The sequence below is a fragment of the Mobula hypostoma genome, chromosome 31 (genome assembly GCF_963921235.1).
Source record: "Mobula hypostoma chromosome 31, sMobHyp1.1, whole genome shotgun sequence".
In the NCBI taxonomy this organism is placed as follows: Eukaryota; Metazoa; Chordata; class Chondrichthyes; order Myliobatiformes; family Myliobatidae; genus Mobula; species Mobula hypostoma.
In genome coordinates, this window is record NC_086127.1 from 5908635 (window position 1) to 5934071 (window position 25437).

Here is a 25437-nt window from a genome sequence, read left to right on the forward strand (position 1 = left end):
TTCACCTCCCCTACCTCTCCCTCCTTCACCTCCCCTACCTCTCCTCCGCTCCCTCACGGCCTCTCCTCACCCTTTCTGCTCCCTACCTCATTGCCCCTACCTCTGCTCTCCACCCTCACAGCCCTTCCTCAGCTTCCCCTCCCTTTCCTCCAGTACCCACCTCCCCTACTCTTACACACTGCCCCTCTCTGTCCTGCCCCTCCCTCACCTAACTTTCTTCCCCTCCCTTCACTCCTCCCTCATTGCCCCCCTCAATTCCCTTCCTTTATCTCTCCTCCCTCACCTCTGCTCTTTCACCATCTCACCCTCCACTCCATTCTTCCCTGGCTTCCCTCATTGCCTCTGTAACACCACACCCTCCCTCACTTTCCCTCCCTTCCCATCCCTTCTCCCTCACTTCCCCTCCTCTCAGCTCACTATTCACTCACCGTCTTCCCTTGTTTCCACTCCCCTCTGCTCACTCCTCACTCACTGACCCTCCCTCACATCTTGTCCACTCCCTTCCCTCCTCCCTCACTTTGCCTCCCTTCCCTCTTCCCTCACTTCCCCTTATCTTTCCCCTCCCACCCCTCCCTTCTCTTCCTCACCCATATAACATTACCTCCACTCCCAACTCCTACGCTGACCCTTCCTCAATCCCCCTCCCTCACTTCTCCTCCAATCCCTACCCTACCTCCCATTCACTCTTTCACCATCTCTCCCTCCCCTCCTTCCACAACACTACCCCCACCCTCGACGCAGCTGAGAGAAGGAGGGCTGGTTAGCAGCTCAGAAGATGACGTGAGCATCTTGAAGGAAGCAGGGATGCAGGATCCAGGGGTTAAATAGAAGAGACGGTCTTTACCTGGGGGGACATCGGGGAGGGGAGAAGGTGGGAGTTGGGTGGAGGGGACAACGGGGGTCTTTACCTGGGGGGACATCGGGGAGGGGAGAAGGTGGGAGATGGGTGGAGGGGACGACAGGGGTCTTTACCTGGGGGGAGATCGCGGGGGGGAAGGTGGGAGATGGGTGGAGGGGACGACGGGGGACTTTACCTTGGGGGACATCGGGGAGGGGAGAAGGTGGGCGATGGGTGGAGGGGATAACGGGGATCTTTACCTGGGGGGAGATCAGGGAGGGGAGAAGGTGGAAATTGGGTGGAGGGGACAATGGGGGTCTTTACCTGGGGGGACATCGGGGAGGGGAGAAGGTGGGGGATGGGTGGAGGAGACGACGGGGGTCTTTACCTGCTGGGACATCGGGGAGGGGGGAAGGTGGGAGATGGGTGGAGGGGACAACGGGGGTCTTTACCTGGGGGATCAGGGTGGGGGGAAGGTGGGAGATGGGTGGAGGGGACAACGGGGGTCTTTACCTGGGGGATCAGGGTGGGGGGAAGGTGGGAGATGGGTGGAGGGTACGACGGGGGTCTTTACCTGGGGGATCGGGGAGGGGAGAAGGTGGGAGATAGGTGCAGGGGACGCTGCGGTCTTTACTTGGGGGGACATTGGGGAGGGGAGAAGGTGGGAGATGGGTGGAGGGGACAACGGGGGTCTTTACCTGGGGGGACATCGGGGAAGGGAGAAGGTGGAAATTGGGTGGAGGGGACAATGGGGGTCTTCACCTGGGGGGACATCGGGGAGGGGAGAAGGTGGGGGATGGGTGGAGGAGACGACGGGGGTCTTTACCTGGGGGGACATCGGGGAAGGGAGAAGGTGGAAATTGGGTGGAGGGGACAATGGGGGTCTTTACCTGGGGGGACATCGGGGAGGGGAGAAGGTGGGGGATGGGTGGAGGAGACGACGGGGGTCTTTACCTGCTGGGACATCGGGGAGGGGGGAAGGTGGGAGATGGGTGGAGGGGACGACGGGGGTCTTTCCCTGGGGGGACATCGGGGAGGGGAGAAGGTGGGGGATGGGTGATGGGGACAACGGGGGTCTTTACCTGGGGGATCGTGGAGGGGAGAAGGTGGGAGATGGGTGGAGGGGACGATGGGGGTCTTTACCTGGGGGGACATCGGTGAGGGGGGAAGGTGGGTTATGAGTGGAGGGGTCAACGGGGGTCTTTAGCTGGAGGATCAGGGAAGGGGGAAGGTGAGAGATGGGTGGACGGTCCAACGGGGGTCTTTACCTGGGGGATCGGGGAGGGGAGAAGGTGGGAGATAGGTGGAGGGGACAACGGGGGTCTTTCCTGGGGGATCGGTGAGGGGAGAAGGTGGGAGATGGGTGGAGGGGACAACGGGGATCTTTACCTGGAGGATCGGGGAGGGGAGAAGGTGGGAGATGGGTGGAGGGGACAACGGGGGCTTTACCTGGGGGGACATCAGGAAGGGGGGAAGGTGGGAGATGGGTGGAGGGTACGACGGGTGTCTTTACCTGGAGGATCGGGGAGGGGAGAAGGTTGGAGATGGGTGGAGGGCACGATGGGGGTCTTTTCCTGGGGGACATCGTGGAGGGGAGAAGGTGGGAGATGTGTGGGTGGGACGACGGGGGTCTTTACCTTGGGGGACATCGGGGAGGGGAGAAGGTGGGAGATGGGTGGAGGGGACGACGGGGATCTTTACCTTGGGGGACATCGGGCAGGGGAGAAGGTGGGAGATGAGTGGAGGGGATGACAGGGGTCTTTACCTGGCAGATCGGGGAGGGGAGAAGGTGAAGGATGACTGGAGGGGATGACGGGAGTCTTTACCTGGGGGATTGGGGAGGGGAGAAGGTGGGAGATAGGTGGAGGGGACAACGGGGGTCTTTATCTGGGGGGACATCGGGGAGGGGAGAAGGTGGGAGATGGGTGGAGGGGACAATAGGGGTCTTTACCTGGGGGGACATCGGGGAGGGGGGAAGCTGGGAGATGGGTGGAGGGGACAACGGGGGTCTTTACCTGGGGTGACATCGGGGAGTGGGGAAGGTGCGAGATGTGTGGAGGGGACGACGGGGGTCTTTATCTGGGGGGACATCGGGGAGGGGAGAAGGTGGGAGATGGGTGGAGGGTACGACGGGGGTCTTTATCTGGGGGGACATCGGGGAGGGGAGAAGGTGGGAGATGGGTGGAGGGGACAATAGGGGTCTTTACCTGGGGGGACATCGGGGAGGGGGGAAGCTGGGAGATGGGTGGAGGGGACAACGGGGGTCTTTACCTGGGGTGACATCGGGGAGTGGGGAAGGTGCGAGATGTGTGGAGGGGACGACGGGGGTCTTTATCTGGGGGGACATCTGGGAGGGGAGAAGGTGGGAGATGGGTGGAGGGTACGACGGGGGTCTTTACCTGGGGGATCGGGGAGGGGAGAAGGTGGGAGATAGGTGGAGGGGACAACGGGGGTCTTCACCTGGGGGATCGGTGAGGGGAGAAGGTGGGAGATGGGTGGAGGGGACGACAGGGGTCTTTACCTGGGGGGAGATCGGGGAGCGGGTAAGGTGGGAGATGGGTGGAGGGGATGACGGGGGTCTTTACCTGGGAGATCGGGGAGGGGAGAAGGAGGGAGATGGGTGGAGGGGACAATAGGGGTCTTTACCTGGGGGGAGATCGGGGAGGGGGGAAGGTGGGAGATGGGTGGAGGGGATGACGGGGGTCTTTACCTGGGAGATCGGGGAGGGGAGAAGATGGGAGATGGATGGAGGGGACGACGGGGGTCTTTACCTGGGGAATCGGCGAGGGGAGAAGGTGGGAGATGGGAGGAGGCGACGACGGGGGTCTTTACCTGGGGGGACATCGGGGAGGGGAGAAGGTGGGAGATGGGTGGAGGCGACGATGGGGGTCTTTACCTGGGGGGGACATCCGGGAGGGGAGAAGGTGGGAGATGGGTGGAGGCGACGACGGGGGTCTTTACCTGGGGGGGGGGAATCGGGGAGGGGAAAATTTGGAGATGGGTGGCGGGGACGATGGGGGCCTTTACCTGGGGGGACATCGGAGAGGGGGGAAGGTGGGAGATGGGTGGAGGGGACAACGGGAGTCTTTACCTGGGGGATCGGGGAGGGGAGAAGGTGGGAGATGGGTGGAGGGGACGGCGGGGGTCTTCACCTGGGGTGACATCGGGGAGGGGGGAAAGTGGGAGATGGGTGGAGGGGACGATGGGGGTCTTTATCTGGGGGGACATCGGGGAGGGATGAAGGTGGGAGATGGGTGGAGGGGACAATAGGGGTCTTTACCTGGGGGGACATCGGGGAGGGGGGAAAGTGGGAGATGGGTGGAGGGGACAACGGGGGTCTTTACCTGGGGGATCGGGGAGGGGAGAAGGTGGGAGATAGGTGGAGGGGACAACGGGGGTCTTTCCTGGGGGATCGGTGAGGGGAGAAGGTGGGAGATGGGTGGAGGGGACAACGGGGATCTTTACCTGGAGGATCGGGGAGGGGAGAAGGTGGGAGATGGGTGGAGGGGACAACGGGGGCTTTACCTGGGGGGACATCAGGGAGGGGGGAAGGTGGGAGATGGGTGGAGGGTACGACGGGTGTCTTTACCTGGAGGATCGGGGAGGCGAGAAGGTGGGAGATAGGCGGAGGAAACAACGGGGGTCTTTACCTTGGGGATCAGGGAGGGGAGAAGGTTGGAGATGGGTGGTAGGCACGATGGGGGTCTTTTCCTGGGGGACATCGTGGAGGGGAGAAGGTGGGAGATGTGTGGGTGGGACGACGGGGGTCTTTACCTGGGGGGACATCGGGGAGGGGAGAAGGTGGGAGATGGGTGGAGGGGACGACGGGGATCTTTACCTTGGGGGACATCGGGCAGGGGAGAAGGTGGGAGATGAGTGGAGGGGATGACAGGGGTCTTTACCTGGCAGATCGGGGAGGGGAGAAGGTGAAGGATGACTGGAGGGGATGACGGGGGTCTTTACCTGGGGGATCGGGGAGGGGAGAAGGTGGGAGATGGGTGGAGGGGACCATGGGGGTCTTTACCTGGGGAATCGGGGAGGGGAGAAGGTGGGAGATGGGTGGAGTGGATAACGGGGATCTTTACCTGGGGGGAGATCAGGGAGGGGCGAAGTTGTAGAGATGGGTGGAGGGGACGACGGTGGTCTTTACCTGGGGAATCGGGGAGGGGGGAAGGTGGGAGATGGGTGGAGGAGACAACGGGGGTCTTAACCTGGGGAATCGGGGAGGGGAGAAGGTGGGAGATGGGTGGAGGTGACAACGGGGGTCTTAACCTGGGGAATCGGGGAGGGGAGAAGGTGGGAGATGGCTGGAGGGGACAACGGGGATCTTTACCTGGGGGGGGGATCGGGGAGTGGAAAAGGTGGGAGATGGGTGGAGGGGATGACGGGGTTCTTTACCTGGGAGAACATCGGGGAGGGGGGAAGGTGGGAGATGGGTGGAGGGGACGACGGGAGTCTTTACCTGGGGGATTGGGGAGGGGAGAAGGTGGGAGATGGGTGGAGGGGACGGCGGGGGTCTTTACCTGGGGTGACATCGGGGAGGGGAGAAGGTGGGAGATGGGTGGAGGGAACAATTGGGGTCTTTACCTGGGGTGACATCAGTGAGGAGGGAAGGTGGGAGATGGGTGGAGGGGACAACGGAGGTCTTTACCTGGCGGATCAGGGAGGGGGGAAGGTGGGAGATGGGTGGAGGGTATGCCGGGGATCTTTACTTGGGGGATCGGGGAGGGGAGAATGTGGGAGACAGGTAGAGGGGACAATGGGGGTCTTTACCTGGGGTGACATCGGGGAGGGGGGAAGGTGGGAGATAGGTGGAGGGGACGATGGGGGTCTTTATCTGCGGGGACATCGGGGAGGGGAGAAGGTGGGAGATGGGTGGAGGGGACAATTGGGGTCTTTACCTGGGGTGACATCGGGGAGGGGGGAAGGTGCGAGATGTGTGGAGGGGACGACGGGGGTCTTTATCTGGGGGGACATCGGGGAGGGGGGAAGGTGGGAGATGGGTGGAGGGGACAACGGTGGTCTTTTCCTGGGGTGACATCGGGGAGGGGGGAAGGTGGGAGATGGGTGGAGGGAACAATAGGGGTCTTTACCTGGGGGGACATCGGGGAGGGGGGAAGGTGGGAGATGGGTGGAGTGTACGATGGGGGTCTTTACCTGGGGGATCGCAGAGGGGAGAAGGTGGGAGGTAGGTGGAGGGGACAACGGTGGTCTTCACCTGCGGGATCGGTGAGGGGAGAAAGTGGGAGATGGGTGGAGGGGACAACGGGGGTCTTTACCCGGGGGATCGGGGAGGGGAGAAGGTTGGAGATGGGTGGAGGGGACGACGGGGTTCTTTACCTGGGAGATCGGGGAGGAGAGAAGATGAGGGATGACTGGAGGGGATGACGGGGGTCTTTACCTGGGGGATCGGGGAGGGGAGAAGGTGGGAGATGGGCGGAGGGGACACCGGGGGTCTTTACCTGGGGAATCGTGGAGGGGAGAAGGTGGGAGATGGGTGGAGGGGACAACGGGGATCTTTACCTGGCGGGAGATCAGGGAGGGGGGAAGGTGTAGAGATGGGTGGAGGGGACGACGGTGGTCTTTACCTGGGGAATCGGGGAGTGGGGAAGGTGGGAGATGGGTGGAGGGGACAACGGGGGTCTTTACCTGGGGTATCAGGGAGGGGGGAAGGTGGGAGATGGGTGGAGTGTACGACGGGGGTCTTTACCTGGGGGATCGCGGAGGGGAGAAGGTGGGAGATAGGTCGAGGGGACAACGGTGGTCTTCACCTGGGGGATCGGTGAGGGGAGAAAGTGGGAGATGGGTGGAGAGGACAACGGGGGTCTTTACCTGGGGGATCGGGGAGGGGGGAAGGTGGGAGATGGGTAGAGGGTACGACGGGGGTCTTTACCTGGGGGGACATCGGGGAGGGGAGAAGGTGGGAGATGGGTGGAGGGGACGACGGGGGTCTTTACCTGGGGGGACATCGTGGAGGGGGGAACGTGGGAGATGGGTGGAGGGGACGACGGGGGTCTTTACCTGGGGGACATCCGGGAGGGGGGAGGTTGGGAGATGGGTGGAGGGGACGATGGGGGTCTTTACCTGGGGGATCAGGGAGGGGAGAAGGTGGGAGATGGGTGGAGGGGACGACGGGGGTCTTTACCTGGGGGGACATCGGGGAGGGGAGAATGTGGGAGATGGGTGGAGGGGACGATGGGGGTCTTTACCTAGGGGATCGGGGAGGGGAGAAGGTGTGGGATGGGTGGAGGGGACGACGAGGGTCTTTACCTGGGGGATCGGGGAGGGGGGAAGGTGAGGGATGGGTGGAGGGGACGACGTGGGTCTTTACCTGGGGGGACATCGGGGAGGGGGGAATGTGGGAGATGGGTGGACGGGACGACGGGGGTCATTACCTGGGGTGAGATCGGGGAGGGGAGAAGGTGAGGGATGGGTGGAGGGGACAACGGGGGTCTTTACCTGGGGGAACGTCGGTGATGTTGTTTGTTTCTGTCCAGATCTCATCTGCGGAGAGAAAATCAAAGAGTGTCTTGAGAGAGGGAGAGAGAGAGAGAGTGGGAGAGAGGGTGAGAGGGAGTGGGAGAGACTGAGTGAGAAAAAGGGAGGGGACAGTGAGAAAGAGAGAGACAAAGAGAGGTTCAGCGAGGAAAAAAGCGAGGTACAGAGATTAGGGACAGAGAGAGAGGGAGAAAGAGTAACAGAGAGCGAAGTACACAGTGAGAGAGCGAGACACAGTGACATATATATATATATATATATATATATATAGAGAGAGAGAGAGAGAGAGAGAGAGAGAGAGAGAGACAAATAGAGTGGGAGAAAGTGGAAGTGAGAAGGGGAGCAAGAGTGAGATGGAGGTGAGACAGAGAGCGAGAGAGAGAGAGAGAAATAGAGACCGAATGTGTTGACAGTGAGGGGAGGGAGTCTGAGCTAAAGTGGGATAGAGCAGGAGAGGGGGAAGGGTAGATTAAGAGATAGTGAAGTGAAGAGATGAAGAGAGAACGGGGCGTGCAGAGTAGGAGGGGTATGAGAGAGAGTGGAGTGGAAAGTAAGAGGGAGAGTGGGGGAGGGAGTAAGATAATGGAGACAGAAAGAGGGGCAAGGGTGAGAGAGTGGGAGATAGGAGGGGAGGGAGTAACAGAGAGAGAGAAAGTGGGAAGGGAGAGAGAGGGCAGAAGGGATCGTGACGGTGAGAGAGGGAGACGGAGAGAGGGAAGGAGGGAGACGGGTGTGGTGAGAGTGGCAGGATCTGAGAGGGGCAGGAAGGGAAGAATGAGAGAGGGTGGGGAGAGAGAGAGCTATGTGAGAGGGGGAGAGTGGAGAGAGAGTAGGAAGGAAAAGGGAGGAAGAGAGAGAGGGAGAGGGGTTAGAAAGAGAGAGGGGTGTAGCGAGAGTGTAAAGGGGCGAGGGAAGGGAAGAAGGGAAGGAGAGAGAAAAAAAAGCTGGGGGAGATATCAAGGCAGGGGAGGGAGAGAAAGTGGAAGAGGGGAAGGGGAGAGATGAGAGAGAGGGAGTGAGTGAGCTGAGGAAGTGGGGAGAGAGGGAAGAAGAGTGAGTTTAGGGAGAGAGGGGAGAGAGAGGTGAGGAGTGTGTGAGAGAGATAAAGGGAGTGGGGAGAGAGCAATGGAGAGTGCCAGAGAGCTGGGGTGAAAATGAGAGTGAGAGAGAGAGTGTGAGACATAGAAACATAGAAACATAGAAAATAGGTGCAGGAGTAGGCCATTCGGCCCTTCGAGCCTGCACCGCCATTTATTATGATCATGGCTGATCATCCAACTCAGAACCCTGCACCAGCCTTCCCTCCATACCCCCTGACCCCCGTAGCCACAAAGGCCATATCTAACTCCCTCTTAAACATAGCCAATGAACTGGGCTCAACTGTTTCCTGTGGCAGAGAATTCCACAGATTCACCACTCTCTGTGTGAAGAAGTTTTTCCTAATCTCGGTCCTAAAAGGCTTCCCCTTTATCCTCAAACTGTGGCCCCTCGTTCTGGACTTCCCCAACATCGGGAACAATCTTCCTGCATCTTGCCTGTCCGATCCCTTTAGGATCTTATACGTTTCAATCAGATCCCCCCTTAATCTTCTAAATTCCAACGAGTACAAGGCCAGTTCATCCAGTCTTTCTTCATATGAAAGTCCTGCCATCCCAGGAATCAATCTGGTGAACCTTCTTTGTACTCCCTCTATGGCAAGGATGTCTTTCCTCAGATTAGGGGACCAAAACTGCACACAATACTCCAGGTGTGGTCTCACCAAGGCCTTGTACAACTGCAGTAGTACCTTCCTGCTCCTGTACTCGAATCCTCTCGCTATAAATGCCAGCATACCATTCGCCTTTTTCACCGCCTGCTGTACCTGCATGCCCACTTTCAATGACTGGTGTATAATGACACCCAGGTCTCATTGCACCTCCCCTTTTCCTAATCGGCCACCATTCAGATAATAATCTGTTTTCCTATTTTTGCCACCAAAGTGGATAACTTCACAGTTATCCACATTAAATTGCATCTGCCATGAATTTGCCCACTCACCCAACCTATCCAAGTCACCCTGCATCCTCTTAGCATCCTCCTCACTGCTAACACTGCCACCCAGCTTCGTGTCATCCGCAAACTTGGAGATGCTGCATTTAATTCCCTCATCCAAGTCATTAATATATATTGTAAACAACTGGGGTCCCAGCACTGAGCCTTGCGGTACCCCACTAGTCACCGCCTGCCATTCTGAAAAGGTCCCGTTTATTCCCACTCTTTGCTTCCTGCCTGCCAACCAATTCTCTATCCACATCAATACCTTACCCCCAATACCGTGTGCTTTAAGTTTGCACAATTATCTCCTGTGTGGGACCTTGTCAAAAGCCTTTTGAAAATCCAAATATACCACATCCACTGGTTCTCCCCTATCCACTCTACTAGTTACATCCTCAAAAAATTCTATGAGATTCGTCAGACATGATTTTCCTTTCACAAATCCATGCTGACTTTGTCAGATCATTTCACCGCTTTCCAAATGTGCTGTTATCACATCCTTGATAACTGACTCCAGCAGTTTCCCCACCACCGACGTTAGGCTAACCGGTCTATAATTCCCCGGTTTCTCTCTCCCTCCTTTTTTAAAAAGTGGGGTTACATTAGCCACCCTCCAATCCTCAGGAACTAGTCCAGAATCTAACGAGTTTTGAAAAATTATCACTAATGCATCCACTATTTCTTGGGCTACTTCCTTAAGCACTCTAGGATGCAGACCATCTGGCCCTGGGGATTTATCTGCCTTCAATCCCTTCAATTTACCTAACACCACTTCCCTACTAACATGTATTTCGCTCAGTTCCTCCATCTCACTGGACCCTCTGTCCCTTACTATTTCTGGAAGATTATTTATGTCCTCCTTAGTGAAGACAGAACCAAAGTAATTATTCAATAGGTCTGCCATGTCCTTGCTCCCCATAATCAATTCACCTGTTTCTGTCTGCAGGGGACCTACATTTGTCTTTATCAGTCTTTTCCTTTTTACATATCTATAAAAGCTTTTACAGTCCGTTTTTATGTTCTCTGCCAGTTTTCTCTCATAATCTTTTTTCCCCTTCCTAATTAAGCCCTTTGTCCTCCTCTGCTGAACTCTGAATTTCTCCCAGTCCTCAGGTGAGCCACTTTCTCTGGCTAATTTGTATGCTTCTTCTTTGGAATTGATACTATCCCTAATTTCCCTTGTCAGCCACGGGTGCACTACCTTCCTTGATTTATTCTTTTGCCAAACTGGGATGAACAATTGTTGTAGTTCATCCATGCAACCTTTAAATGCTTGCCATTGCATATCCACCGTCAATCCTTGAAGTGTCATTTGCCAGTCTATCTTAGCTAATTCACGTCTCATACCTTCAAAGTTATCCCTCTTTAAGTTCAGAACCTTTGTTTCTGAATTAACTATGTCACTCTCCATCTTAATGAAGAATTCCACCATATTATGGTCACTCTTACCCAAGGGGCCTCTCACTACAAGATCGCTAATTAACCCTTCCTCATTGCTCAAACCCCAGTCCAGAATAGCCTGCTCTCTAGTTGGTTCCTCGACATGTTGGTTCAAAAAACCATCCCGCATACATTCCAAGAAATCCTCTTCCTCAGCACCTTTACCAATTTGGTTCACCCAGTCTACATGTAGATTGAAGTCACCCATTATAACTGCTGTTCCTTTATTGCACACGTTTCTAATTTCCTGTTTAATACCATCTCCGACCTCACTACTACTGTTAGGTGGCCTGTACACAACTCCCACCAGCGTCTTCTGCCCCTTAGTGTTACGCAGCTCTACCCATATCGATTCCACATCTTCCCGGCTTATGTCCTTCCTTTCTATTGCGTTAATCTCTTCTTTAACCAGCAACGCCACCCCACCTCCCCTTCCTTCATGTCTATCCCTCCTGAATATTGAATATCCCTGAACGTTGAGCTCCCATCCCTGGTCACCCTGGAGCCATGTCTCTGTGATCCCAACTATATTATAATCATTAATAACAATCTGCACTTTCAATTCATCCACCTTATTACGAATGCTCCTTGCATTGACACATAAAGCCTTCAGGCGCTCTTTTACAACTTTCTTAGCCCTTATACAATTATGTTGAAAAGTGGCCCTTTTTAATGCTTGCCCTGGGTTTGAGACAGAGAGAGTAAGAGTGTGTGTGTGAGAGAGAGAGAGAGAGAGAGTGAGAGAAAATGAATGAGAACTAGAGAGAACTTTCCGAGAAGTCTGGGAAGATTCAGCATTAGACCAAAAACTTTCAAAGACTTTTATAGGTACAGAGCGGAGAGTATCCTGACTGGTGCATCGCAGCCCAGTATGGAATGCCCAAGATTGGAAAAGCCAACAAAAAGTGTTGGATACAGCCCAGTCCGACACAGGGAAAGTCCTCCCCATCAGTGAACACATCTATAAGGAGCACCACCATGAGGAAGCAGCTTTCACTGAGGACCCACCACCCAGGGCATGCTCTCCACTCACTGCTACCACGTGGCAGGAGGTTCAGGAGTGTTATGTCCCACCCCACAGGTTCGGGAACAGCTGTAGCCCGACAGCATTAAGGCAACAGAGGGGAATGTCGGATATCTTTGCATCCTCCTTAGCCGTGAACGAGAATGCCGTGCGGACCTTGGGCCAACCCAACCCTGCCCTCCTGCTCAGCCGTCCGGTTTCCTGTCGCCCATGTGCCCGGCGAAGAGTTTGTTAAATGTCTCTGACGTATCCCCTCTCCCCCCACCCTGACAGTGTGACCCCCACACCCCTCTCTAATAGTCTGTGCTGGGCTAATGGACTAATAGGCTAACAGACTGATAGGCTGCCGCCTTCACCCGGTCTCTCCGTGGTCAAAAGAGCATAAAACACTGGAGCTCAGCAAGGCCATTCAGCCCCCTGTGTCTGCACCGCCTCCTCATCATGGCTGACTTACTATCCCTCTCAACTCCATTCTCCTGCCTTCCCCCATCCCCCCCCCATAACCTTTGATGCCCTGACTCAGGGTTCCCCAACCTTCTTTGCACCGTGGACCGATTTAATATTGGCAATACTCTTGCGGACCAGCTGACCGGGGAGGGTTAAACTCAGCTCAACATGTCTTTTACCGTTACGGTTGCCAACCTTCTCACTCCCAAATAAGGGACAAAAGTAGCAGTCAAATCCCGGGACACTTTACCCCAGGAAAGACGACCATGACCATGAAGCCTTACGCGGGCACCTGTGTGCACATGTGTGTACGTGCAGATTTATTTCCTACAAATTGGTTTTGGCTTAATCTTTCTGATTCTGTTAAGTGAAACTACACTGTACATACATTATTTCTACTTTATATAGGCTGTGTATTTATCATTTCATTCCTGCTTTTACTTTATGTTAGTGTTATTTTAGGTTTTATGTGTTATTTGGTATGATTTGGCGGGTTATTTCAAGCTCAACAGTGGGCGTGACAGGGAATGAGGAAAGGTGCAGCTGACTCATATCGCCAAATCATATCGTTTCCTCACAGCCCAGTAGCACGTGCTTTGCGGCCCGGTGGTTGGGGACTGCTGGCCCGACTGATCAAGAATCTCTCAACCTCAGCTTTAAATATACCTCATGATTTTAATTCCACAGATTCGCCCCTATCTGCCTCACGAAATTCCCCCTCCTCTGTCCTACAGGGACGTCTTTCTGATCTGAGCCGCGGCCACGAGCTGGAGGAGTGGCTTGACAGAAGTGTGAAGAGAGGGAACCCCTGCCAGACCGAACGGCGACCAGGGATGGGGCTGACCCCGAATTCCACCTGCGACCCGCTCTGGCCCCGTGTTCCAGCGGGAAGTGGCGGGCCGCTGCTCCCCAGTCCTCGCGAGGAGATGGAGCCGGGGGTAGTGGGTGGCCGGGGGAGTGGGGAAGTGGGGGGGGGGGCCGCACTCACCTGTCCAGCAGGCTCCGATGACCAGGCGAGGCTGAGGCCTGGGTGGACGGAAGGGGCCGCTCTCCATGACCAAGGCGGGCTCGAAGGTCACGCCGTCTACGTAGAGGACCACGGTGGGGAACTGGAGGCTCAGGGCGTAGTGGTGCCACTCGTCGTCACAGACCTGGGTGGGGAGAGAAGGGAGGAGAGGGTCATTGGGGCGGGGGTTAAGGCCCGGCCTTGGGGTGACCCCAAAGGTCAGCCCTTGGCATCACCTTTCCCGCCCTCTGTACAAGTACGAGTGCGGACAGGTCCCATGAGAAAACTTACGTCGAAAAGCATCGCAGGCTGGGAGCATCAGGCAAGCAGTGTTCATGCAAACTTGTGCGTACGATTTACAAGGAAGAGCACGATGAAAAGCTCAAAGTAAAATTTAATGAGATTCTTTTTCCTGTGGGCACACTCAGCAAATCTACAGAACAGTAACTGTAAACAGGATCAATGAACGACAAACTGTGCGAATACAGATATAAATAAATAAAAATAAACAACGAGAGCATGAAATAACAAGAGAAAGAGTCCTCAGAGTGAGAGACCATCGGTTGTGGAAATCTCAATAGAATGAGAGTAGTTATCCCCGTTTGTTCAACAGCCTGATGGTTGAGGGGTAGTAACTGTTCCTGAACCTGGTGGTGTGAGTCCTGAGACTCCTGTACCTTCTATCTGATGGCAACAGTGAGAAAAGAGCACGGCCTGGGGGGTGAGGATCTCTGACGATGGATGCTGCTTTTCTACGGCAACGTTTCCTGTAGATGTGCTCAATGGTTGGGAGGGGTTTACCCGGGATGTACTGGGCCCAATCCACTACCTTTTGTAGGATTTTCTGCTCAACGTCATTGGTGTTCCCGTACCAGGGCGTAACGCAGCCAGTCAGCACACTTTCCACCACACAGCTACAGGAGTTTGCCAAGGTTTTCGATGACATGACGAACCTCCACACACTCCTGAGGAAGGAGAGACTCTGTCGTGCTTTCTTCGCAATAATAGGTCCTCTGAGATGGTGTCCCAGGAATTTAAAGTTACTGACCCGCTCCACCTCTGATCCCCCGGTGATTACTGTCTCCTGGACCTCAGGCTTCCCTCTGCTGAAGCCTACAGTCAGTCCCTTGGTCTTACTGACACTGAGTGAGAGGTTGTTGTTATGACAGCACTCAGACAAGTTTTCAATCTCCCTCCCGCATGCTGGTTTATCAGCCCCTTTGATACGGCCCAGAGCGGTGAGATAAAGTTCACCCCAGTTCACAATGGTCGCAGTGCTGCTGTGCGCTGCTGGTGCTGTCTCAGGGGCAAGCGTCAGTTGTGGGCGAAGTGGCTGTCACTAAATCTGCGTCCCGAGCTCCACTTGCTCTTCACCGGCCCGGGGCCTGTCCGCCTGTTTGCCAGGGCCCAAACCGGCCTGTTGTACAGCGGAGAGAGGGGGGGGCCTTACGCCTGTCGGTCAGGCCCGCGTGTGCCCGTAATGCAGTCCCTGCTGGTCTGTAATGCAGCTCTGCATTCCTGCAATATCATTACATCTGTAGTACAGATCTGTAATGCAGAAATGTACTGCATCAGCCTCTAATCTGGGTTTGTATTGCAGATCAAAATCGCAGAGCCTCATGCCTGTGATAAGGCCCTGTACACCGGTAACAAAGGCCAGTATGCTTATAATGTAGACCCGTGTGCCTGTAATATAGACCCGTATGCCTGTAATGCAGACACATATGCCTGTAATGCAGGACTGTAGGCTTGTAACCAAGACAAGTATGCTTGTAATTCAGACCCACATACCTGTAATGCAGATCTGTAAGCCTGTAATGCACGTTGACGCCTGCGCTGCGGAGCCCAAGCGACTGTAGCTCAGGTTTGTAACAGCTGCACCTCAGGCTCGTATGCCCTGTTGCTCAGCACCAGCTCCACAGCATTAGACATCAGGAACCAGAGGTGATAGCTCGCTTCAGACCCCTCGTGTCTCTCCCCGCCTGACCACATCTCATCCTAATGGCAGCCTCCCCACACCACCCCCTTTACCCCGTCCACAGTCAATTCTCTCTCCCTGCACAATTTCACGTGCCATTTATAATCTGTGTGAGATCAGTAACTTTGTGACTATAATGTTACTGCAAACAGGATTATCACTGTACCAGGGCCTCACTCAACTGTTCAACAGGGCAATGAACTTCTCGCAGACATGTGTCTCCCTCTCCCCCCTGTCTCACTCTCCTTCTCTCTCTCCATCTCCGTCTCTTTCCCCCGCTGTCTCCATCTCCCCTCCCACCCACCTCCCCCTTCCCATCCCTATCCTCAGTCTTTTCCCCTCCCTATCTCACCCTCTCTCCCTCCCATCTCCCCTTCCCCTTCTTGTCTCCCCCTCCCTCCTTCCTGCCTCCCCTTTCCACCTTCCCACTTCCCATTGGCCCTTCCTGTCTCCCCACTGCCTCCCTCCTGTCTCTCCCTCCTTTCAGTCTCCCCCTTCCCCTTCCCATCTCTCCCTCCCTTCTTCCTGACTCCCTCCTCCCTCCTTCCCATCACCCCCTCTCCTTCCCGTCTCTCCCCTCCTTCCCGTCTCTCCCCTCCCTCCCATCTCCCCCTCTCCCCCTCTCCCTCCTTCCCACCTTCCCTTTTCCCTCCCTCCCATCTCCCCATTCCCGCGCCTCCCCTTTCTCCTGTCTCCCGCCCCCTTCCCATTCCCCACTCCCCTTCCCGTCTCCTCGCTCACACCCCTCCCCTATTATCACCATCTCCGTCACCTCTCCCCCGCCCCTTCCAGTCTGCCCACCACACCGTCCCGTGGCATCCGTCTCCCCCGACAGGCTTCCCTAGGCCTACTCTTGCACCCATGGCAACCAGCACCAGGGTTGACTGACGGTTCCTGCTGTTCCCACGGCAACAGGTTCAGGTGACTTCCTGCTGCTCTGAAATCATCCAGGAGCACACACTTGTGTTTCCATGGCAACCAACTTGGAAGCTTCCTGTTCCCTCCATCACAGGCTCAGTCACAGTGGAGGATCCGGCCTACAGCTGTTCCTATGGTAACTAATGGTGGGGAGAGGGGTTTGGTGTGTTTGATTTGTGCTTACATGGTAACCTACTCAAAGTGGCCTGTCAGGCTCACTCCTGTTCCCATAATAACGGACCCAGCATGGATACCGCCTGCTCCCATGCCACGGTGACAGAGCTCATCCCCACAGCAGCAGACTCCACAAGAACCCGGTGCCGTTTCCACGGCAACAAGCCCGGCAGGGACGCACCTCGTTCCCGTGGCAACCCAGGCCCGGCAGGCTCACCTCTCGTTGCCGAGGGAACAGGCCGCTCCCACGGTGACCGACACACGCCGTCGCTGCGGTGACAGGTGCAGCAACCTGTCACAACACCCCAGCGGCCGGCCTCTCTCCTCCCCCCTCCGGGATGTCACTCCCCTCCGCCGAGTCTGGCCCCGAGGGGCGCGGCACGTCCACCTGCACCATTTACAAACACCCCCACCCCACCCCATCCGTACCGCCCCAGGGGCGACAAGCCTCGCCCCACTCCCTCGGCCATTACCTGCTCCAGCTTCCAGCGGAACTTGACCGGACGAGTGCTCCCCAGCTGGGGCCAGTACAGGAAGGAGACACGGGGCCCGTGGACGGTCAGGGCGTAGTGCGCGTAGCCCGAGTCTGAGGGGGCAGAGAGGGCAGGGGGTGGGGAGCGGGGGAGAGAGGGGAGGGAGTGGGAGAGAAGGAGGAGAAAGTGGGGTAGGGAGTTGGAGAGCGAGGCAGAGGACGGGGAAGGGGGGGTGGGGAGAGAGGGGAAAGGGAGAGGAGGATGAAAGCGGAGAGGGGAAAGGGCAGGAAGTGGGTGAATGGGGAAAGGGGAAGAGGAGAGGGCAATGTGAGGAGGGGGGAAAGGTTGGTGATGGGGAAAGGGTCAAGAATGGAAAGGGTGCAGAGGGGGAAGACGGAAAGGGAGGAAGGGGGGAACAAAGGAGGTGGAAAGAGGGGAAAGGAGAGCAGGAAAAGGGAAAGGGGAGAGAGTGAAAGAGGGAAAGAAGGGGGAGAGGGAAAGAGGGAAGGGGAAAAGGGAGAGGGGGAGGTGGGAAAGAGGGAGAGGGTGGAGAAGGGGAAGAGGGTTTAGAGGGGAAAGGGAGAAAGAGGAGAGTGTGACAAGGGTAAATCTGTGCAACATACCATCATCCCCACCTCTCTCAGTCCACCCCTCTCAGAACCATTCCCCACCTCTCTCCATCCCTCATCACCAGAACTCTCATAACTATCCCTCAGCCTCACCCCAACACACATCTCCCACCCCTCCCTCCTACACCCCTCCCTGTCTCTGTAACCACCCCACCGTCTTCACTGTGGAATGAAGAATTGGAAGGTAGTATACAGGGTCAATGGCAGGATTCTTCCCAGTGTGGAGGAACAGAGAGATCTTAGGGTCCACCTCTATAGATTCCTCAAAGTTGTGCCACATTGATTGAGTTGTTAAACAAGCGCTGGCCTTCATTAGTCAGGGGTTTGAGTACAAGAGTTGTGAGGTAATGTTGCAGCTCTGTAAAACTCTGGTCAGACCACACTTGGTATTAAGGCACAATTTTTGGTTTTGAAGGTTGAGGCTTTGTGAGGCTTTGCACTTGGTGTTTTGTGAGCAGTTTTGGGCGCCTTATCAAAGAAATGATGTGCTGACACTGGAGACGGTCCAGAGGAGATCCACGAGAATGATCCTGAGGATGAAAGGGTTAATGTAAGAGGAGTGTTTGATGTCTCTGGGCTTGTACTCACTGGAGTTTAGAAGAATGAGGGGGATCTCATTGTATGAGGAGTGTTTGATGTCTCTGGGGCTGTACTCACTGGAGTTTAGAAGAATGAGGGGGATCTCATTGTATGAGGAGTGTTTGATGTCTCTGGGTCTGTACTCGCTGGAGTTAAGAGAATGAGGGGGATCTCATTGTATGAGGAGTGTTTGATGTCTCTGGGGCTGTACTCACTGGAGTTTAGAGAATAAGGGGGATCTCATTGTATGAGGAGTGTTTGATGTCTCTGGGCCTGTACTCACTGGAGTTTAGAAGAATGAGGGGGGAATCATACAACTTCTTTCTCTCTCTCTCTCTCCTCTCTTCCCCCACCTCCCTCCCCTTCCCTTCTTTATCTTCTCTCTTCACCCACCCACCTGCACTTGGGCCTTATCCAAACATACTGACAGGAATACAACATTATTTATTTATTATTACTTGTTTTTTTTAATTTGTAGAGTTTGTCTTTTGCACACTGGTTGTTTGACTGTTTTTGCTTGTGTGTGGATTTTCACTGATTCCATCCTGTTTCTTTGCATTGGGCCATAAGACAATGGAGATTAATTAGGCCATTCGGCCCATTGAGTCTGCTCCGTCATGGCCGATTTATTATTCCTCTCAACTCCATTCTCATGCCTTCTCCTTGTAACCTTTCATGCCTTTACGAATCAAGAAACCTCCGCTTTATATATACCCATCGCCTTTGGCCTCCACAGCCGTCTGTGGCAACAAATTCCACAGACCCACCACCCTCCTGCTAAAGAAATCCCTCCTCATCTCTGTTCTAAAGGGACGTCCTTGTATTCTGAGGCTGTTCCCCCGGTCCTCAGTGTGGGAAACATCCTCTCACATCCACTGTCTGAGCTTTTCAATATTAATAGGTTTCAATGAGATCCCTTTTCATTCTGCTAGGCTCGTGGACTATAAGATACAGGAGCAGAATGAGGCAGTTTGCCCATCGAGTCTACCCCGCCATTTCATCATGGCTGATCCAATTTTCCTCTCAGCCTCAGTCTCCTGCCTTCTCCCCGAATCCCTTCATGCCCCGACCAATCAAGAATCTATCAACCTCCCCCTTAAATATACACAAAGATTTGGCCTCCACAGCTGCCTGTGGCAAAGAATTCCACAGATTCACCACCTTTTGGCTAAAGAAATTCCTCCTCATCTTCGTTCCCTCTGTTCTGAGGCAGTGTCCTCTGATCTTGCTGTGAATGCCCGCAAGATGATGACTCTCAGGGTTGTATAAGAAATAAAGTGGATGTGCTTGAGGCTCAGTTGGAAATTGGTAAGTGTGATGTTGTGGGAATAACAGAGACATGGCTTCAAGTGGACAGGGCCTGGGAAATGAATATTCAAAGGTATACGTCCTATCGAAAGGACAGACTGATGGGGCAGAGGGGGTGGGGTTGCTCTGTTGGTGAGGAATCATATTCAGTCCCTTGCGAGGGGGGACACAGAATCAGGAGACGTAGAGTCAGTATGGATAGAACTGAGAAATTCTAAGGGTATAAAGACCCTAATGGGAGTTATCTACAGGCCCCCAAACAGTAGTCTGGATGTAGGGTGTAAGTTGAATCAAAAGTTAAAATTGGCATGTCGCAAAGGTAATGCTACAGTTATTATGGGGGACTTCAACATGCAGGTAGATTGGAGGAATCAGGTTGGTACAGGACCACAAGAAAGGGAGTTTGTGGAGTCCCTCCGAGATGGATTCTTAGAACAGCTTGTACTGGAGCATACAAGAGAGAAGGCAATTCTAGATTTAGTGTTGTGCAATGAACTGGATTTGATCAGGGACCTCGAGGTAAAGGAGCCATTAGGAGGTAGTGACCATAATATGATTAATTTTAATCTACAATTTGAGAGGGAGAAGGGAAAATCGGAAGTGTCAGTATTACTGTTGTTCAATGGGAACTATGGTGCTATGAGGGAGGAGCTGGCCAAAGTTCAATGGAACAATACCCTAGCAGGGATGACAGTGGAACAACAATGGCAGGTATTTCTGGGAACAATACAGAAGGTGCAGGATCAGTTCATTCCAAAGAGGAAGAAAAATCCTAAGCGGAGTAAGGGGAGGCCATGGCTGACAAGGGAAGTAATGGACAGTATAAAATAAAAGAGAAGAAGTATAACATAGCAAAGATGAGTGGGAAGCCGGAGGATTAGGAAACTTTTAAATAGCAACAGAAGGTAACTAAAAAGGCAATACGCAGAGAAAAAATGAGGTATGAAGGTAAACTAGCCAAGAATATAAAGGAGGATAGTAAAAGCTTCTTTAGGTATGTGAAAAGGAAAGAAATAGTTAAGACCAAAATTGGGCCCTTGAAGACAGAAACAGGTGAATTTATTATGGGGAACAAGGAAATGGCAGACTAGTGGAACAGGTACTTTGGATCTGTCTTCACTAGGGAAGACACAAACTATCTCCCAGATGTAATAGTGGCCAAAGGACCGAGGGTAATGGATGAATTGAAGGAAATTTATATTAGGCAGGAAATGGTGTTGGATAGGCTGTTGGGTCTGAAGGCTGATAAGTCCCGGGGACCTGATGGTCTGCACCCCAGGGTACTTAAGGAGGTGGCTTTAGAAATCATGGACGCATTGGTAATCATTTTCTAATGTTCTATAGATTCAGGATCAGTTCCTGTGGATTGGAGGGTGGCTAATGTCCCTCTCTTCAAGAAGGGAGGAAGAGAGAAAACAGGGAATTATAGATCGGTTAGCCTGACGTCGGTGGTGGGAAAGATGCTGGAGTCAATTACAAAAGATGAAATTACGACACATCTGGATAGCAGTAACAGGATCGGTCCGGGTCAGCGTGGATTTACGAAGGGGAAATCGTGCTTGACTAATCTTCTGGAATTTTTTGAGGATGTAACTATGAAAATGGACAAGAGAGAGCCAGTGGATGTAGTGTACCTGGACTTTCAGAAAGCCTTTGATAAAGTCCCACATAGGAGATTAGTGGGCAAAATTAGGGCACATGGTATTGGGGGCAGAGTACTGACAAGATTGAAAATTGGCTGGCTGACAGAAAACAAAGAGTAGTGATTAACGGGTCCCTTTCAGAATGGCAGGTGGTGACCAGTGGGGTACCGCAGGGTTCGGTGCTGGGACTGCAGCTGTTTACAATATATATTAATGATTTAGATGAGGGAATTAAAAGTAACATTAGCAAATTTGCTGATGACACAAAGCTGGGTGGAAGTGTGAAATGTGAGGAGGATGTTATGAGAATGCAGGGTGACTTGGACAGGCTGGGTGAGTGGGCAGATGCAGTTTAATGTGGATAAATGTGAGGTTATCCACTTTGGTGGTAAGAACAGGAAGGCAGATTATTATCTAAATGGAGTCAAGTTAGGAAAAGGGGAAGTACAACGAGATCAAGGTGTTCTCGTACATCAGTCACTGAAAGCAAGCATGCAAGTACAGCAGGCAGTGAAGAAAGCTAATGGCATGCTGGCCTTCATAACAAGGGGAGTTGAGTATAAGAGCAAAGAGGTTCTTCTGCAGCTGTACAGGGCCCTGGTGAGACCACACCTGGAATACTGTGTGCAGTTTTGGTCTCCAAATTTGAGGAAGGACATTCTTGCTGTTGAGGGAGTGCAGCGTAGGTTCACAAGGTTAATTCCCGGGATGGTGGGACTGTCATATGTTGAAAGATTGGAGCAACTGGGCTTGTATACTCTGGAATTTAGAAGGATGAGAGGGGATCTTATTGAAACATATAAGATTATTAAGGGATTGGACACGCTGCAGGCAGGAAGCATGTTCCCACTGATGGGTGAGTCCAGAACCAGAGGCCACAGTTTAAGAATTAGGAGCAGGCCATTTGGAACGGAGTTGAGGAAAAACTTTTTCACCCAGAGAGTGGTGGATATGTGGAATGCTCTGCCCCAGAAGGCTGTGGAGGCCAAGTCTCTGGATGTTTTCAAGAAAGAGATGGATAGAGCTCTTAAAGATAGCGGAATCAAAGGTTATTTGGAGAAGGCAGGAACTGGATACTGATAGTGGATGATCAGTCATGATCACAGTGAATGGCGGTGCTGGCTCGAAGGGCCGAATGGCCTACTCCTGCACCTATTGTCTATTGTATACGGCGATATATACAAACTTTGATCCTAAATTTGCTCTGAATAATTGAACTTTGATCTCCCACCTTGAGATTCAGCTTCCTGCAGGCATCTACAGGAGAATAGCGAAATACAATCGAATTTGTGAAAAGCTATACATGAACAAAGACTAAAGAAGAGCCAACGAGCAAAAGCAGACGGGAAAATTAAAACACACACACACAAATAATACTGAGAACATGAGATGTAGATTCCTTCAAAGTGAGTCCATAGGTTGTGGGATCAGATTAGGATTGAGGTGAGTGAAGTTATCCTCACTGGACCAGCAGCCTGATGGTTGAAGTGTAATAATAGTTCCTGAACCTGGTGGTGTGAGACCCAAGGCTCCTGTACCTCCTGCCCAATGGAAGCAGTGAGAAGAGAGCATGGTCTGGATGGTGGGGGTCACTGATGATGGATGCTTGTTTCTTGTGGCAACACTCCTTGTAGATGTGCTCAATGGTGGGGAGAGCTTTTCCTGTGATGGACTGGGCTGTATCCACCACTTGTAACAGGCTTGTCTAAACCAGGCCATGATGCAGCCAGTCAGGATCCTCTCCGCTGTGCATCTAAAGAAGTACAGTTAAGTTAGAAGTTTACATACACCTGAGCTAAATACATTTAAACTCAGCTTTTCACAATTCCTGACATTTAATCCTGGAAGACTTTTCCAGTCTCAGGTCAGTTAGGATCACCACTTTATTTTAAGAATGTGAAATGTCAGAATAACAGTAGAGAGAATGATTTACTTCAGCTTTTATTTCTTTCATCACTTTCCCAGTGGGTCAGAAGTTTACAAACACTTTGTTAGTATTTGGTAGCACTGCCCTTAAATTGTTTAACTTGCATCAAACGTTTTGGGTAGCCTTCCAGAAGCTTCTCACAGTAAGTTGCTGGAATTTTGTTCCCTTCCTCCAGACAGAACTGCTGTAACTGAGTCAGGTTTGTAGGCCTCCTTGCCTGCACACGCTTTTTCAGTTCTGTTAGTGATCCGAACTGACCTAAGACAGGGAATGTTTCCTACGATTAAATGTCAGGAATTGTGGAAAAACTGAGTTTAAATGTATTTGACTGAGGTGCATGTAAACTTCTGACTTCCACTGTAAGTGCAGATATACTCAGTGGTGGGAGGGTTTTGCCTGCAATGGTCAGAGACACCCTGTCGTGTTCCTGCCGGCCGTGCTGGGGGGTGGGGTGGCGAGACCGGGTGGGGTGGGGTGCCCTCACCTGCCGGCATGGTGTGGCAGACGATGGCCTCTTCGTCCCTGGCGTGGGGGTCCTTGCTGGGGGCGGTGTGCTTCATCCAGAAGGAGAGGGTGAAGGAGTCCCCGAGGCCGGGGGGCACGGCGCCGGGGGGCACGGGCACGGGCCGGGAGTGGTTAAACAGGTAGACCTGGCTCGTGTCCTGGCTCTCCAGCGTGGGCACACCCCGGGTCCAGTTCATCAGCGGGCCAGGGGGAGGCAGGAGATCCATTTCCCCCCGAGAGGCACCTGCAGTGAGAGAGAGGGGCAATAGAGGGGGGAGAGAGGGTAGAGAGAGGAGGGATAGAGAGGGGGAGAGGGGAGATAGATGGGATGAGAGGGAGGGGGAGGGAGATAGAGAGGAGATGAGGAGATGGGTGAGAGAGGAGGGAAAGGGGAAGGGGGAAAGGAGGGAATAGAGAGGGAAGGAGGGAGAGGGGAGAGTGGGGATAGTGAGATGAGGAGGGACAGTGGGAGGGGAAAGGGGAATGAGAGGGAGAAGGGGAGAGAAGGGATAGAGAGTGGAGGAAGGAGAGGGGTGAGAGGGAAAGTGAGGAGGAGAGGGGGATAGAGAGGGGATGAGAAGGAGATGGGTGAGATGGAGAGGGAGAGGGAAGGGGAAATGGAGAGGGAGATGGGGTGAGGGAGAGGGGGAGAGTGCAGATAGAGAGGGGAGGAGGGAGGGTATACGGGAGGGGGAGAGAAGGGATAGAGGGGAGGAGGGAGAGGGGTGAGAAAGGGGGATAGAGGGGGATGACAGAGGGTAATAGAAAAGGGGGATAGAGAGGGGTGAGAGAGGGGAGAATAGAGAGGAGAAAGAGAAGGGGAGCAAGGGGAGAAGGGAAAGGGGCAGAGGGGGTTAGAGGGGATGAGAGGGAGAGGGGGTAGAGGGGATGAGAGGGAGAGGGGAGGGAAGGGATAGAGACGGGAGGAGGGAGAGGGGTGAGAGAAGGGGAGAGGGAGGAGAGGGTGATAGAGAGGGGATGAGGGAGATGGGTGAGAGAGGGGAGGGGGTGAGGGGGGAAATGGAGAAAGGAGAAGGAGAAGGCACAGAGGGGGGATTGAGAGGGAGATGGGGGAAAAGAGGGTTATTGAGGGGGATGAGAGGGAGAGAGGGGAAGAGGGAGGGGATTACAGGGAGAGACGGAAGAGGGAGAGTGATTGTTGGATAGTTAGGGGAGGGAGAGGGAAATGCGAGGGACAGGGAGAGGGAGATAGAGGAAAGAAATGGGAGAAGGGTGAGATGGGATGTGGAGGGAGAGAAAGGGTACAGGTAGCAGGAAGAGAGGAAGGAGAGAGAGGGAGATGTGAAGGATAGAGAAGGGATAGAGAGTGGAAAGAGGAGAGGGAGAGGAGGCAAAGAGAGGAGAGGGATAGAAGGGGGAGAGAGGGGAGATGGATGAGGGAGGGGAGAGTGGGAGGGAGAGAAAGGAGAAGGTGAGATAGGGAAAAGGGAAGAGGGGGGAGGAAGAGAGAGGAGAGGAGTGAGTGAGTGAGTGGTGAAGAGAGGGATCAGAGATGGGAGAGAGGGAGAGGGGCAAGAGGGGTAGACAGGGGTTAGCGTGAGATGGGAAAGAGGAGAAGGGGAGGGTGAGAGGGGTGGAGCAGGAGTGATCAGCAGAAATTAGTTCATTGCCGTTCCCACCAATTCCTTCCTCGTGACGGTCATGGGGGGTGGGGAGCGGGGAATGGAAGGCAGTAGAAGGGTCTTGCCCACCTCCCACTCCTGTCCCCTGGTGTCCAAGGCCGGACTCACTCACCGCAAAGTTTCCTCAGGGTCTTCTCGGAGTAGTTGTCGCGGTCGCAGCCCTTGGCCACGTGGCTGGTCTGCAGCTCGATGACAGCCCTGATGTCCCACACCGACTGCTCGCACGTCTCCAGGTGGATGTGGGGGAACAGAGCCTGCGAGCCCGAGCCTGGGGCATACTCGATACGTTCGTTCCAACCTGCGAGAGCGGGAGGCTCACAGGTCAGAGACACAAAATTACCCCCACACCGTCCCATCACACACTCCCGGGGTCA

The 25437-nt window shown here is 54.0% G+C and overlaps 1 protein-coding gene across 1 annotated transcript in view; it reads right to left on the reverse strand.

Annotated features, from left to right (window-relative positions):
• Positions 1–25437, reverse strand: part of clstn3 (calsyntenin 3) — an 86710-nt gene that overhangs the window by 24548 nt on the left and 36725 nt on the right. Inside the window, exons 6-10 of the mRNA XM_063036863.1 lie at positions 25176–25361; positions 23401–23664; positions 16831–16943; positions 13270–13432; positions 7298–7342 (exon numbers count right to left, since the gene is read on the reverse strand). Coding sequence (XP_062892933.1) covers positions 7298–7342; positions 13270–13432; positions 16831–16943; positions 23401–23664; positions 25176–25361 — 771 coding nt within the window. The remainder of the gene's footprint in view (positions 1–7297; positions 7343–13269; positions 13433–16830; positions 16944–23400; positions 23665–25175; positions 25362–25437) is intronic.